Genomic DNA, 11,560 nt, shown 5'->3' with positions numbered 1-11,560 from the left:
CAAACAAATATATACATGATATCTCACTGTGACCATGGCCACTCAGCTACTTTTTAGACACCCAGTCCACTGGAGAGAACGAACACCTTCCACCAAGAGTTTGTGCTGTGGGCGGGGTTCTGAACAGGGGCGTAGCTTGTCCCATGCTTGCCCAATGGGTGTGCGGTGGGGCGGGGACCTTCTCTCACTGTGTCCCGCACAGGGCATGCTTCCTGCAGTTCCATCTCCCTCGCGGGTGCCTCTGGCTTCCCTAGAGGTCTCCGACCCCAGCCCGCCCTCAGGTCCCCCGCCAAGCCTGCAGCCCCCCTCTCGCCATCCTCAGACCTTAGCCCGGGACACCCGGGGATTGCCATCATGGGTGATGGAGGAGGTGAAGGCGAGGACGAGGTCCAGTTTTTGCGGACGGTACGTTTTGTCTGGGTCAGGAGGCTTTGGGTGATTTCTTGCTTACTTTTCTGAGAGTCTCTCTGTGTCTTCCCTGCTTGCTGGTGGTCTCTGAAATCCGAGGTCACTTTGTCTTTCCGTCTTTTCTCATCACCTTTTCGACCACGGAGAATTAGCAGGATTTAGGAGGCCTGAGTGGGCAGGAGAGGGTGGGATCCTCAGACGCCCTCTCCTGACATAAGAGATTTGGGGTCATTGAGGAAGCACCCCGCCTCCTGCCGTTCTGGAAGCAGGCACTTGAGGAAGGTGGTTCTAATTCTTGGGCTTAATTTAGCTGTCCTCCACCGCCACCCCAGCCCTCATTCCCTTCTTGCTCCAGGCTCTGACCTATTTAAATTCTTGGGAAGGGGGCTGGGGTGGGCTGGACAACACCTTTCTTTTCAACTCCTAGTCTTTGGCCGTCTCCTTGGGGGTCTCTTGGAGCTTCAATGTACTTTCCCCCTCGGTTTTGGTGAGGAGGATTAACTATGTCAGCTAATGGCCTCTGAGGGTAGCTGGGTGATGAAGTCTTTCCCAGCTCCTTGGTATATCTTATGTCTCTGTCTCTTGGTCCTTGGCTTCAGCCTTCTGCGTGTGGCTCTTCCTCTGATCCTGTCTCCCTGAATCTCGGATCTCCAGCTGGGGGCAGGGATGGGACTTGGGACAACAGGTGTCTCTCCCAGAATAGCCCTCTTTTCTGGGCTCTGGGTAAGGGACAGGGAGGGGACAAGAGGGGGAGGGGCTGCCTCTTTCTTAGTCCTTCCCACCATATCCTCCCATGGGCTGAGATGGGGGTTGGATATGAGAGATGGTCTCTGTTGGGGCCAGGTCTGCTGACCCTGCACTCTCCCCCCACCCCCCTAGATCCTGGGTCCACGCAGAAATGCTGACGCAGCATTCCTGACCCAGAATAGGACCCTGGCAGGCTGGGTCCGGTTTCTTGGGAGGGAGGAACAAACAGCTGGGGCTGGTAATGAAGGATGGGGACAGCTGGACGTGAAGCCACTGGAGGAGGGCCTATCCCCAGCCCCAGCCTCTTAGCCTACACCATGGCTTTCCATTGCCCTAGTAAGCCAATGGCTGTGGCTCCCAGCTGCTGAGCAGTCACTGCACCAGGCCCGGTGCCCAGGGCCTCAGCCTCCTGAGGTGTCTAATTATATTCTCATTGCCCTATCTTCTGAGGTAGGGCCCTATCTTTATCTCCCAGGGAGATTTGAGAAACCAAGCCCCATGTGGTAGGCTTGCCCAAGGTCAAGGCCAGGAAGTGGCCTCCCTGAGTGCCCTGGGAGGCCAAGGTTTGCTTTCAAAAGAGGAAATCTGGACCAGGCTTGCTAGGGGGGTCAAAGGCCCCAGGCTGGTTCTGCTTGCCTCAATGTTACTGGGGTTGTGTGGTACTTTCTTCCAAAAACCAACCAACCAAACAAACCATCTCGTTTACATCATATCCCCCCTATAAGAAAGAATCTGTATAGCAACCCAGGGCGTGGCTTATGTGTTTATTGGTATTATTAAACAAACAAACAAATAAACAAACAAAAATTCCAACTTTAAAGCAGGTTGTGGTGGTATAGATCCATGATTCCAGTGCTGGGCCAGCCTGGGCAATGTTGTAAGTTCAAGAGCAGCCTAAGTTACCTAGGAAAACTTAGTGTCAAACCAAACCAAACCAAACCACCAACTTGACTATGGTATACCTGACGAGCTATAAATTATAGAGATTCAAACGGGGCGGTGTTAGAGAGACTCTGTGTGTATGGAAAGCTGGCTTCACACTTGACACATAGCCAAGGGTGACCTTGAACTCCTGATCCTTTTGTCTCCACCTCTCAAGTCTTGGGCTTGCAGACACTCACCACCATGTCTGGTGTGTGTGGGTTTTGACACACGGTGCCAAAACCAGCATCGCAGCCCTTCCTTCACCCCAGGAGGCCCCTCCTGCCATTTGTAGCAATCACTCCGTCCGAGCCCTCTACCACATACACTCTATCAGTTACCACTGGAATTTCATATATGAAGTGCGCTCATTTGTCTTTCTTTCCGCTCAGGGTAGTTTTTGACATGTAGCCTGTGTCTAGCCTGAATTCGGTTTGTGGAGGAGCTTAGTGGTATCCTGTTGTGTGACTACACCACACATTCGCCTGTCTCTTCACTTGTGCACACTGAGCTAGTCACATCTCCACTATTTTGATACTACAGACAACCCCAGCGAACATTCACACTCACTTAAAAAAAAAAAAAAGGCTCTTTGTGTAGCCCTGGCTAGCCTAGAACTCCCCATGCAGGTCCCGCTCTCCTCAACCTCACTGCGGTGATCCACCTGCCTCTGTTTCCCCAGTGCTTTTCTTTTGGGGGGATTGGTTTTTTGAGACAGGGTTTCTCTGTGTTGTTCTGTAGACCAGGCTGGCCTGGAACTTAGAAATCCCCCACCTCTGCCTCCAGAGTGCAGGGCTTAAAGGTGTGTGCGCACACACTGATTTTTTTTCCCTCAGATACATTTATATTGAATTCCATATCCTCCTGTCTCCACTTCTAAAATATTTGGAATAACAATAGGCATTGAGCTATCTTGCTTGGTGTTGGTTTTTCTTCCTTTTCTTTTTTATTTGTTTGTGTGTTTCTTTTCGAGATGGTTTCTCTGTGTAGCCCTGGCTGTCCTAGAAATCACTTTGTAGACCAGGCTGGCCTCGAACTCAGAAATCTGCCTGCCTCTGCTTCCCAACCCCTGCAGGTGCTGGATTTCAAGATGCCCCTCCACCCAGCTATTCCTGGCTTTGGAAATTGCACTATTTAATTGTAGTCTGTACTTCTTTGTTGATTATCTACCAATCATATACTCACTTAGTCATCGGTCTGTCTGCCTATCTGTCTATCATCTCTCTATCATCTGTCTGCCTATCATCTCTATCTATCTATTATCTATCTATTGAGATAGTGTCTCAATATACTGTCCAGGCTGGTCTTGAACTCCTGGACTCAAGCTTCTGCCTCGGCTTCTGGAGTGGATGGGACACCACATGTGCATCCTTTCAACCAGTTTGGGAAGCAGCGTCTGGAGCCAGGGCTCCTCTTCACGTCATCCTCCTACAGGAGACTGTGGGAGTCAACTCTGTATGACTTGCTGTCAGGATCAGACTCCCTGCTACATGCTGGCTTTGCCACTCACTCACTTTCTCTGTTTGGGAAATGACTTGAACTTTTCCCTCTGAGCTCAGTTTCCTTATCCAGAGAAATGGAAAGAAACAACAAAAAAAGAAGAAAAACCACTCAATAAGAATTCAAAGTGACCTCTGACCTCATATCACCTTCCCACAATCCCATCTCACTTGTCAGCTCTTTTTTTGTTGTTTGTTTGTTTGTTTGTTTGTTTGTTTTTTTGAGACAGGGTTTCTCTGTATAGCCCTGGCTGTCCTGGAACTCATTTTGTAGACCAGGCTGGCCTTGAACTCAGAAATCCGCCTGCCTCTGCCTCCTGAGTGCTGGGATTAAAGGCGTGCGCCACCACGCCTGGAAGCTCTTAACACCTCCTGCACCCACTGGAACACTCTTCCGTGCTTTTTTTTTTTTTTTCCTATTTGAACAAGACCCAAAGGTCAAAGGTCATCTTCTTGGCTAGCTGTGTGTCACTTCTCCCCACCTACCTCAATGTTACTTTGTTATATCACACTGACTTATTTTTTTCCCAGAACACCTACCACTAACTATAAGCTTATGTATTTACTCACCTGTTGATGGCTGGTGACGTACACACGAGCGTATCAGCTCGCTGGGTGCAGGGTTTCCCTACTCTATTTGATGCAGTGAGGTCAGTGCCTGGCAGGTAGGTAGTACATACTCGGGAAATGTCTGTGAAATGAGTGGAGGCCATAAGCATAAGACAGCCAGTACATTCTTGCTAAATAATGTCCAGGCTGTATAATTACTATGGGTATACAGATGCCCAGTGACTACCAGGATGCCAGCATGGAGACACCAGGACAGAGCAACTGTCACTCGGCCATGCTTCTGTCTCCTCCTGGACCAGGCCGAGGGATTGCAGACTGTCTTTGTGGCCTGCCACTCAGGATTAGAACATGTTTGTGCTTGGGAATTTGCAGTGTGACTTCTGAGAGGATGTATAGCCTTCTTTGAAAAAGTTTACTTTTTACCGTGATTTTATGTGTACAGGCATTTGTTTGCATGTGTGTCTGTGTACCACATTAGTGCCTGCAGGAGAGGTGTCAGGTTCCCTTGGACAGGAATTACAATGGTGTAGGTGCTGAGTGTCAACCTGGGTCCTCTGGAAGAGCAGCTAGTGCTCTCTCTCTCTCTCTTCTCTCTCTCTCTCTCTCTCTCTCTCTCGATTCTTTGTGAATTTCATCATGGACCCCAATGCCACCCATCTCCCTGTCCCTTTGTATCTGCCTTCCCTATCCTTGCAACCTCCCCACCAAAAGAAAATGAAAAAACAAAACAAAACAAAATGAAGGAAATAAAAATAAACAAAACAAAACTGCCTCTCATCATGAAAGCTGCAGTGTGTCCCTGTGTGTCCTGCAGTCTGCTCCTCTGTCCTCACATCTTCACTTGCAAACGTTCATTGCAGTGAGCCATCGGTCTGTTTAGAGGCCTCTGACTTCCGCTACACTATCAATACTGGATCCTCACCAGGTCTCCTCTCAGATATCCTGTTGTTGCCCTGTGTCATGGAGGTCCTGCAGCTTTGGATATGTAGGGTGGTCTCCTTCTGCGCTCCAGCAATTCATAAATGGGGTAGATGTTGGGGTGGGACAACTCAAAGCCTGGGGGGCAGGTAACGGAGTTGGTCAGCCTACCAGCTCTCCCTCACATGCACCACCACACCACCAGGGTGGGCTCTCCAGCAATGCCTTGGCTAGCTCACCTAATGCTGCAGCCCACAAGGGGCAGGGCCAGCTCTTCTGCCCTCACATCCTCTGTGCAAGCTCACTGGCACCCATGCCACCAAAGCTAGCTCTACTGTGCTGCTCTGCTCCCCCCCAATCCCCAGTGCTACAGCCACCAAGTGGGAGGGGAGCCAGCTCTCCCACCTGATGCAAGTGTGGCTGCTGGGAAGAATCTCTCCCTGGCCAATAACACCTCAAGGCAGACAAAACAGCCAGTGTTCTTAACCACTGAGCCATCCCTCCAGCTCCATTTGTAAATTTCTTGAACTTTTTCTCTGCCACATATTGGACTAATTTGCTGGGCAGAATGGTACATCCCCGAAATCCCAGCGTTTGAGAAGTGTTGGCAGAAGTGTCAGGAGTGCAGTGTCATCCTTGTCTACAGGACAAATTTGAGGCTAGCCTGGGCTACATGAGACTCTATTGCAAAAACAAAACAAAACAAACAACAAAAAATAAAAAAAAAAAATTGTCCGGGCTGTGGTGGTTATGCCTTTGAACCTAAAGCTCGAGAGACAGAGGCAGATGAATGGATCTCTGTGAATCTGAGGTCAGCCTGGTCTACAGAGTGAGTTCTAGGATATCCAGGACAGAGAAACCCTGTCTCAAAACCCAACAAAACAAAAACAAAGAAAGCACCCCAAAACATTTATTTTGTAAGAAAGTTGATATTTTCCATACTCCACTGTGTCACCTTGCAGATCTCCCGTTAGGAGACCTCTAGAGGAGCAAGATTTTGATTCCCTAAAACCTCGGTTTCTCTATTTTAAAATGGGCTGAAGCGAGGTATGGTGGCACATACCAGTAATTCTAACAACTGGAGGGGCTGAGGAGGAGCCTCTCATGATTCTAGGAGTTCAAGGCTAGCCTGGGCAACTTAAAAAGGCACTGTCTCAAAATAAAAATAAATGAACAACCAACCAACCAAATAGATAAATAAATGGAGTCCTGCTGGTATGCAGTGTATCTTTTCTAGAAGAGGACAGAGATAGCTCTAGCGTATGCAGTGTCTTCGCTGGCCTGTCCCTTCTGGTTCCCACCAATGAACCTCGTCCCTCTGTTTTCCCAGGATGATGAAGTGGTCCTGCAGTGCAGCGCCACGGTGCTCAAGGAACAGCTGAAGTTGTGTCTGGCCGCTGAGGGGTTCGGCAACCGCCTTTGCTTTCTGGAACCCACCAGCAATGCGCAGGTCTGTCAGCACAGTGCGCGGAGGAGGGCAGGATCGGGTCCTTAAAAAAAAAAAAAAAAGAAAAGAAAAAAAAAAAAAGGCTCTGGAGCCTGAAAGGTAGATGCTGATCTGAGTGATCGGCTAATAGGGGAAAGGGGCGTGGCCTGAGATGGGATAAGCGGAATATGAGGCTATTAGGGTGAGTCTGAGATGGGTGAGACCTGAAGGCGGGGCTTGGGGTGGGGGCGGGGTCTAAAGGTGAGACAAGCCCAGGCCGAAGAGCAAAAGACAGGGCCTGAGGTGGGATAAGATTTGAGGTGTGCGTGGGGGCTCTGAAGAGAAAAGTGTGGGGTCTGAGATGGAGATGGAGCCTATTATGGGGCAGGATCTGAGGTAGGTGGACTGGGGTTTGAAGAACGAGAGGCGGGGCCTAGGGTGGGGGCAGAGTCTTAGGTAGATGGTGAAGGTTGAGAGGCGGGTGGATGTCAGGGAGGATTCCTGTGGGCACTGAGAATGAGTGGTCATGGATCTCAGGAAGGAGGGGCAAAGGTCAAAGTGGGAGGAGACCTAGGCAGTTTAGAGGAAAGGGGACCTAACAGGAGAGGACTGGGTCCCTTGGAGATGGCAAGAGTATAAGGCACCTGAGCATGGGTGGCTTTGAGGGCTCGAACATGGAGGGAAGTTAGAATCTGAAACGCAGGTGGCTTTGAATTCAAGAGTAGAGGGCTCAGATATCCAGGAGAATTTTAGCAAGAGCTGTCAGGAGGGCATGGAGACCAAGAGGCCAGGCAGGTGAGGTATAGTCAGGTGAGAGGGGAGGGGACCAGAGGAGAGGGCCTGGGGACTGAGAGAAGGAGATGGTCTGGGGGTCAGCAGACATCTGAGGAGCAAAGAGTTTAGGGATCTGAGGGGACAGTGTGTGTCTGTGTGTCCGTCCTATGGTATGACTGGAAAAGCAGGGACAAAGAGCAGAAGTAATGTTCTTCTAGGATTGGAGAGATTTTGGGTGACTTGTAGGGAAGGCACATCATGGGGGTAGGGTCAGTGTGAGGGCTTCCTAGGAGAGCAGGGAGCGTAGAATGGTGGAGTGACGCAGGTGATCTGGAAGTTTCTATGGAGTTGGGTGAGTTGGGGGAATTTGAAGGAGGAGGCTGGAAGAGGTGTTTCCTGTGTTGTTGGCACAGCTTTGATGTGTGTGATGGCTGGCAGGGTCAGGGGCTTCCTGTGGGGTGAGGGAGTGTGACTGACCATTCAGGTCAAGGGGTGGATGAGGCATTGTGGGGAACAATGCTTGAGAGCCTTTCTGCTCCAGTAATATTTATCCACCCCACCTCAGAATGTACCCCCTGATCTGGCCATCTGCTGCTTCATCCTGGAGCAGTCTCTGTCAGTTCGAGCCCTGCAGGAGATGCTGGCCAATACTGTGGAGGCCGGTGTGGAGGTAAGGCTCCGCCTTCAAGGAGCAGGGGACAGGGATGAAGACAGGAGAGGGAACCTGAGGTCATTCACCAAGTGCTTCTTCCTCTCTTTGCCCTGCCCCCCACAGGCCCTCAATTTGGATAAGTGGGTAGGTCTGGCCTTGGGCGTCATCTGTCTTTCCTATCACTCCTGACCCCAGGCCTGCTGCTCAGGCCCACATCCTGAACACAGGGGCTGGGGGATTTCCCCCACCCCAGATGTCAGGGGCTGTGGAGCCCAGAACAAGCCAGGCAGGAAGGAAGGAGGGAGCAAGGGGCTTCTGAACCCCTGTTCCTTGGTCCATTCCTTTCTCTTCTTTCTACCCTCCTCCTCCTCACCCTGCCTGTCACTGCATGGGACATCTTCCCTCCCCTCCCCTCATCCCAAGTGTGGGTCTGCCATCTGACCATGAGGCCCCATGACATGGCTTCCTCAGAGCACGGGCATGGGAGAGCCATGATGGAGGCGTGATGTCGTCAAGGAGTTGGTTACATCTCCCTCCTCCAAAGGGCCAAGTCTCGTCGTGCATGGGAGTGTGTGTCAGTTCTAGGGAGTTGCTTTATCCCCATGGATGAGAGTCACATGCCTAGCGACAACTAGGGCTATCCCCGTGCAGATAGCGATTTATGACAGGCTAAGGTAGATGGGACACTGGACTCTCGTGAGTGACCCTGGTCACCTGCAAGATGAAGTCACTCTTTGGGTGACTTCAGGACCTGGTGTAGGAGAAGAAAGAGGTGGGATGGCAATGTGGGCTTTGTAGGTTTTTGTTTTTCTGTTTTTTGTTTTTTTCTTTATTTATTTATTATATGCAAGTACACTGTGGCTGTCCTCAGACACACCAGAAGAGGGCGTCAGATCCTGTTACGGGTGGTTGTGAGCCACCATATGGTTGCTGGGATTTGAACTCATGACCTTCAGAAGAGCAGTCGGTGCTTTTACCCGTTGAGCCATCTCACCAGCCCCCTTGTTTTTGTTTTTTAATAGAGCCTCTTGTATCCCGGTCTGGCCTCAAACTCTCTAAGTAGCCGAGGTTAACCGTGAACTCCTGATCCTCTTGACTCTGGGCCTTGGGGAGTGTTAAACACTTCATGTCTAGGTTTCTCACAGACAGTTCCTGCTTCTATAGATGGGAAAATGGATGCAGACAGTAGGCTGGGGATTTGACTGAGGTTTCCCGCCGTCCTGCCTGGGCATACCATGTTACGGGTTCATACCTCCCTTGTGAATAAGCCATGTATTTTGGAAGGTGTTGTAAGTCTGGGAATCTGTGCTTACTCTGTATCATCTTTCCCCCTCCAGTCATCCCAGGGCGGGGGACACAGGACACTCTTGTATGGGCACGCCATCCTGCTCCGGCACGCACACAGCCGTATGGTGAGAGCACTAAGCACGGGTGCAGGCCTAGGAGAGGGTGCAGGCCTGCCAGGGGGCTGACCTTGCTCTCCCACCCTAGTACCTGAGTTGCCTCACCACCTCCCGATCCATGACTGACAAGTTGGCCTTTGACGTGGGATTACAGGAAGATGCAACAGGTGCAGGGGCCGTGGGCAGGGGGTGTGACGGGAGTCCCAAATCAGGGAACAGAAAATCTGCAGAACTCTAGAGGTGGGCACAAGGCTACTCTGGAGCCAGGAACAGGGGCTGTGGTGCAGAGGGTCTGGACATGGGGATGGGCACATTCTATATAGGAAGATGAGGTGGGGATTTGTAGACTCTGGGACCTGGAAGTCTTGGTGGCTGTGAGTACCCTGGTGAAGAGCATTGTGGGAAACCATTATCCTGACAGTCACCCCCCCCACACACACACACACTCTTAGGGGAGGCCTGTTGGTGGACGATGCACCCAGCCTCAAAGCAGAGGTCTGAAGGAGAGAAGGTTCGAGTTGGGGATGACCTTATCCTTGTGAGTGTCTCCTCCGAGCGATACCTGGTGAGTAACCCTGCCCCCCCGATGGCTCCTACTGCCCCTCACGTGGATTTACCACATCTTTCATCATTGGCTTGCCCAGTGGGTCTCTGACCCTGTGTTCTGACTCAGAACTCCTGGTTTTCTGACACCCATACTTCTGAGATCTGGTCACCCCTTCTAACCCCCCACACCCGGCCGCCACCATTCCCCCCACCCTTTCCCAACTTGCTCTCATTTCCTGATCTGTGACCTCTAATTTCCTGCCTTCATTCTGTGTATTTCCTGGCGTCTACCCCTGATTATTGGCCACTGATTTTCAACTACCGCTAATCTCATCACCTCTGACCACCACACCTTGGTTGTCCACAGCACCTGTCAACCGCAAGTGGGGAGCTCCAGGTTGACGCCTCCTTTATGCAGACGCTCTGGAACATGAATCCCATCTGCTCTGGCTGTGAAGAGGGTAAGGATTCCAGGCTTCTGGGCCCTAAGATGAAGCCATCAAAACAGCTCCTCAGTGGTGCTTTCTGAGATGTGCCAAACTGAATCTTGGGACCTCACAATTCAGATCTCCCAGTTATCGCCTTCACATCACATTGCTTACTGACCAGAAGCCAGAACCCCAGATCTCCAGGCCCCAAATTCACTCAGTACCACTCCCAAACTCAGATCTCAAAGCTCCCACAGCAAGTTCAGTCCTCGAGGTTTGTGTTTGGTTGGAACCCCCATTTGTCCCCACACAAACTGGGAAACCCCTGTCCGCATGGAGAAAACTCCTGGCTGACATGTCATCACCCTTGCCTCTGTGTTTGCGGCAACCCACCCAAGAATGCCTGCCCAGGGGCTCAGCTTTGGATCATATCTAGGTGCACAATCGCAGCTCCTAGCTGACCCATCGTCACACCTTGGCTAAAAACTAGAAAACCCCCTGGTGTGCGGTTTCCCCGGCCCCACCCCTTGGGACTGGTGAACAGGCTTGGGAGCAGCATCTAATAACCCTGCCTTTATGTATTTTTAATCTGGTCTAATCTGGCCCAGATCGCAGAAAACTCAGATCCACAGCTTCAAAACCCTCTGGCTCCAGCTCTCAGACCTGAAGTCTAGACCTCAGATCCTAACCCAGGACCCAGCTCAGACCTCAGACTTTATCCTACCAGCCTTCGACTCTCAAAACTTTTGACTTAAAGTGTGTGTGTGTGTGTGTGTGTGTGTGTGTGTGTGTGTAGCGTGCACATGCATGTAAAGGTCAGAGGGTAGGGTACGGGGTCAGTTCTTTTCTTTCACTGTAGGCTGTGAGGACTTAGCTCAGGTTACTGGGTTTGGTGTTGGGTGCTGTTACCTGCTAAGCCACCTGCCTGGCTCCAGACTCTCAATTTTTAATCACAACACTCCAAAAACAAACTCAAAATCCCAGAACTCATAAAAAAGCAAAGCAAAAGCAAAACAAAACAAAGCAAAACAAAACAACCCGCCTCCCAAATAACTAAGCAACCAAACCCCAGAAAACAAGGCTGGAGAGATGGCTCTGCAGTCAGGGGCACAGGCTGCTCTTCCCAGGTGACCCAGATTTGATTCCCAACTCCCACAGGGCAGCTCACAGCCTTCTGTAACTTCAGTCCCAAGGGATCCAACACCATCTTCTGGTCTCTGTGGATGCCAGGTCCATAAGCAGTGCAAGATACTCGTGCAGGCAAAACA

General features: G+C 50.9%; 1 protein-coding gene across 1 annotated transcript in view; it reads left to right on the top strand.

The window, feature by feature from the left end:
• The first annotated feature begins 248 nt into the window (after positions 1–248).
• Positions 249–11,560, top strand: part of Ryr1 (ryanodine receptor 1) — a 127,037-nt gene continuing 115,725 nt past the window's right edge. Inside the window, exons 1-7 of the mRNA XM_021168604.1 lie at positions 249–405; positions 6,394–6,513; positions 7,829–7,933; positions 9,253–9,327; positions 9,407–9,485; positions 9,771–9,883; positions 10,232–10,325. Coding sequence (XP_021024263.1) covers positions 355–405; positions 6,394–6,513; positions 7,829–7,933; positions 9,253–9,327; positions 9,407–9,485; positions 9,771–9,883; positions 10,232–10,325 — 637 coding nt within the window. The 5' untranslated portion in view covers positions 249–354. The remainder of the gene's footprint in view (positions 406–6,393; positions 6,514–7,828; positions 7,934–9,252; positions 9,328–9,406; positions 9,486–9,770; positions 9,884–10,231; positions 10,326–11,560) is intronic.

This window comes from Mus caroli, chromosome 7 (genome assembly GCF_900094665.2).
Source record: "Mus caroli chromosome 7, CAROLI_EIJ_v1.1, whole genome shotgun sequence".
NCBI lineage: Eukaryota > Metazoa > Chordata > Mammalia > Rodentia > Muridae > Mus > Mus caroli.
The sequence above is the reverse complement of the archived record's forward strand: the minus strand, read 5'-3'. Positions and strand labels throughout refer to the sequence as shown.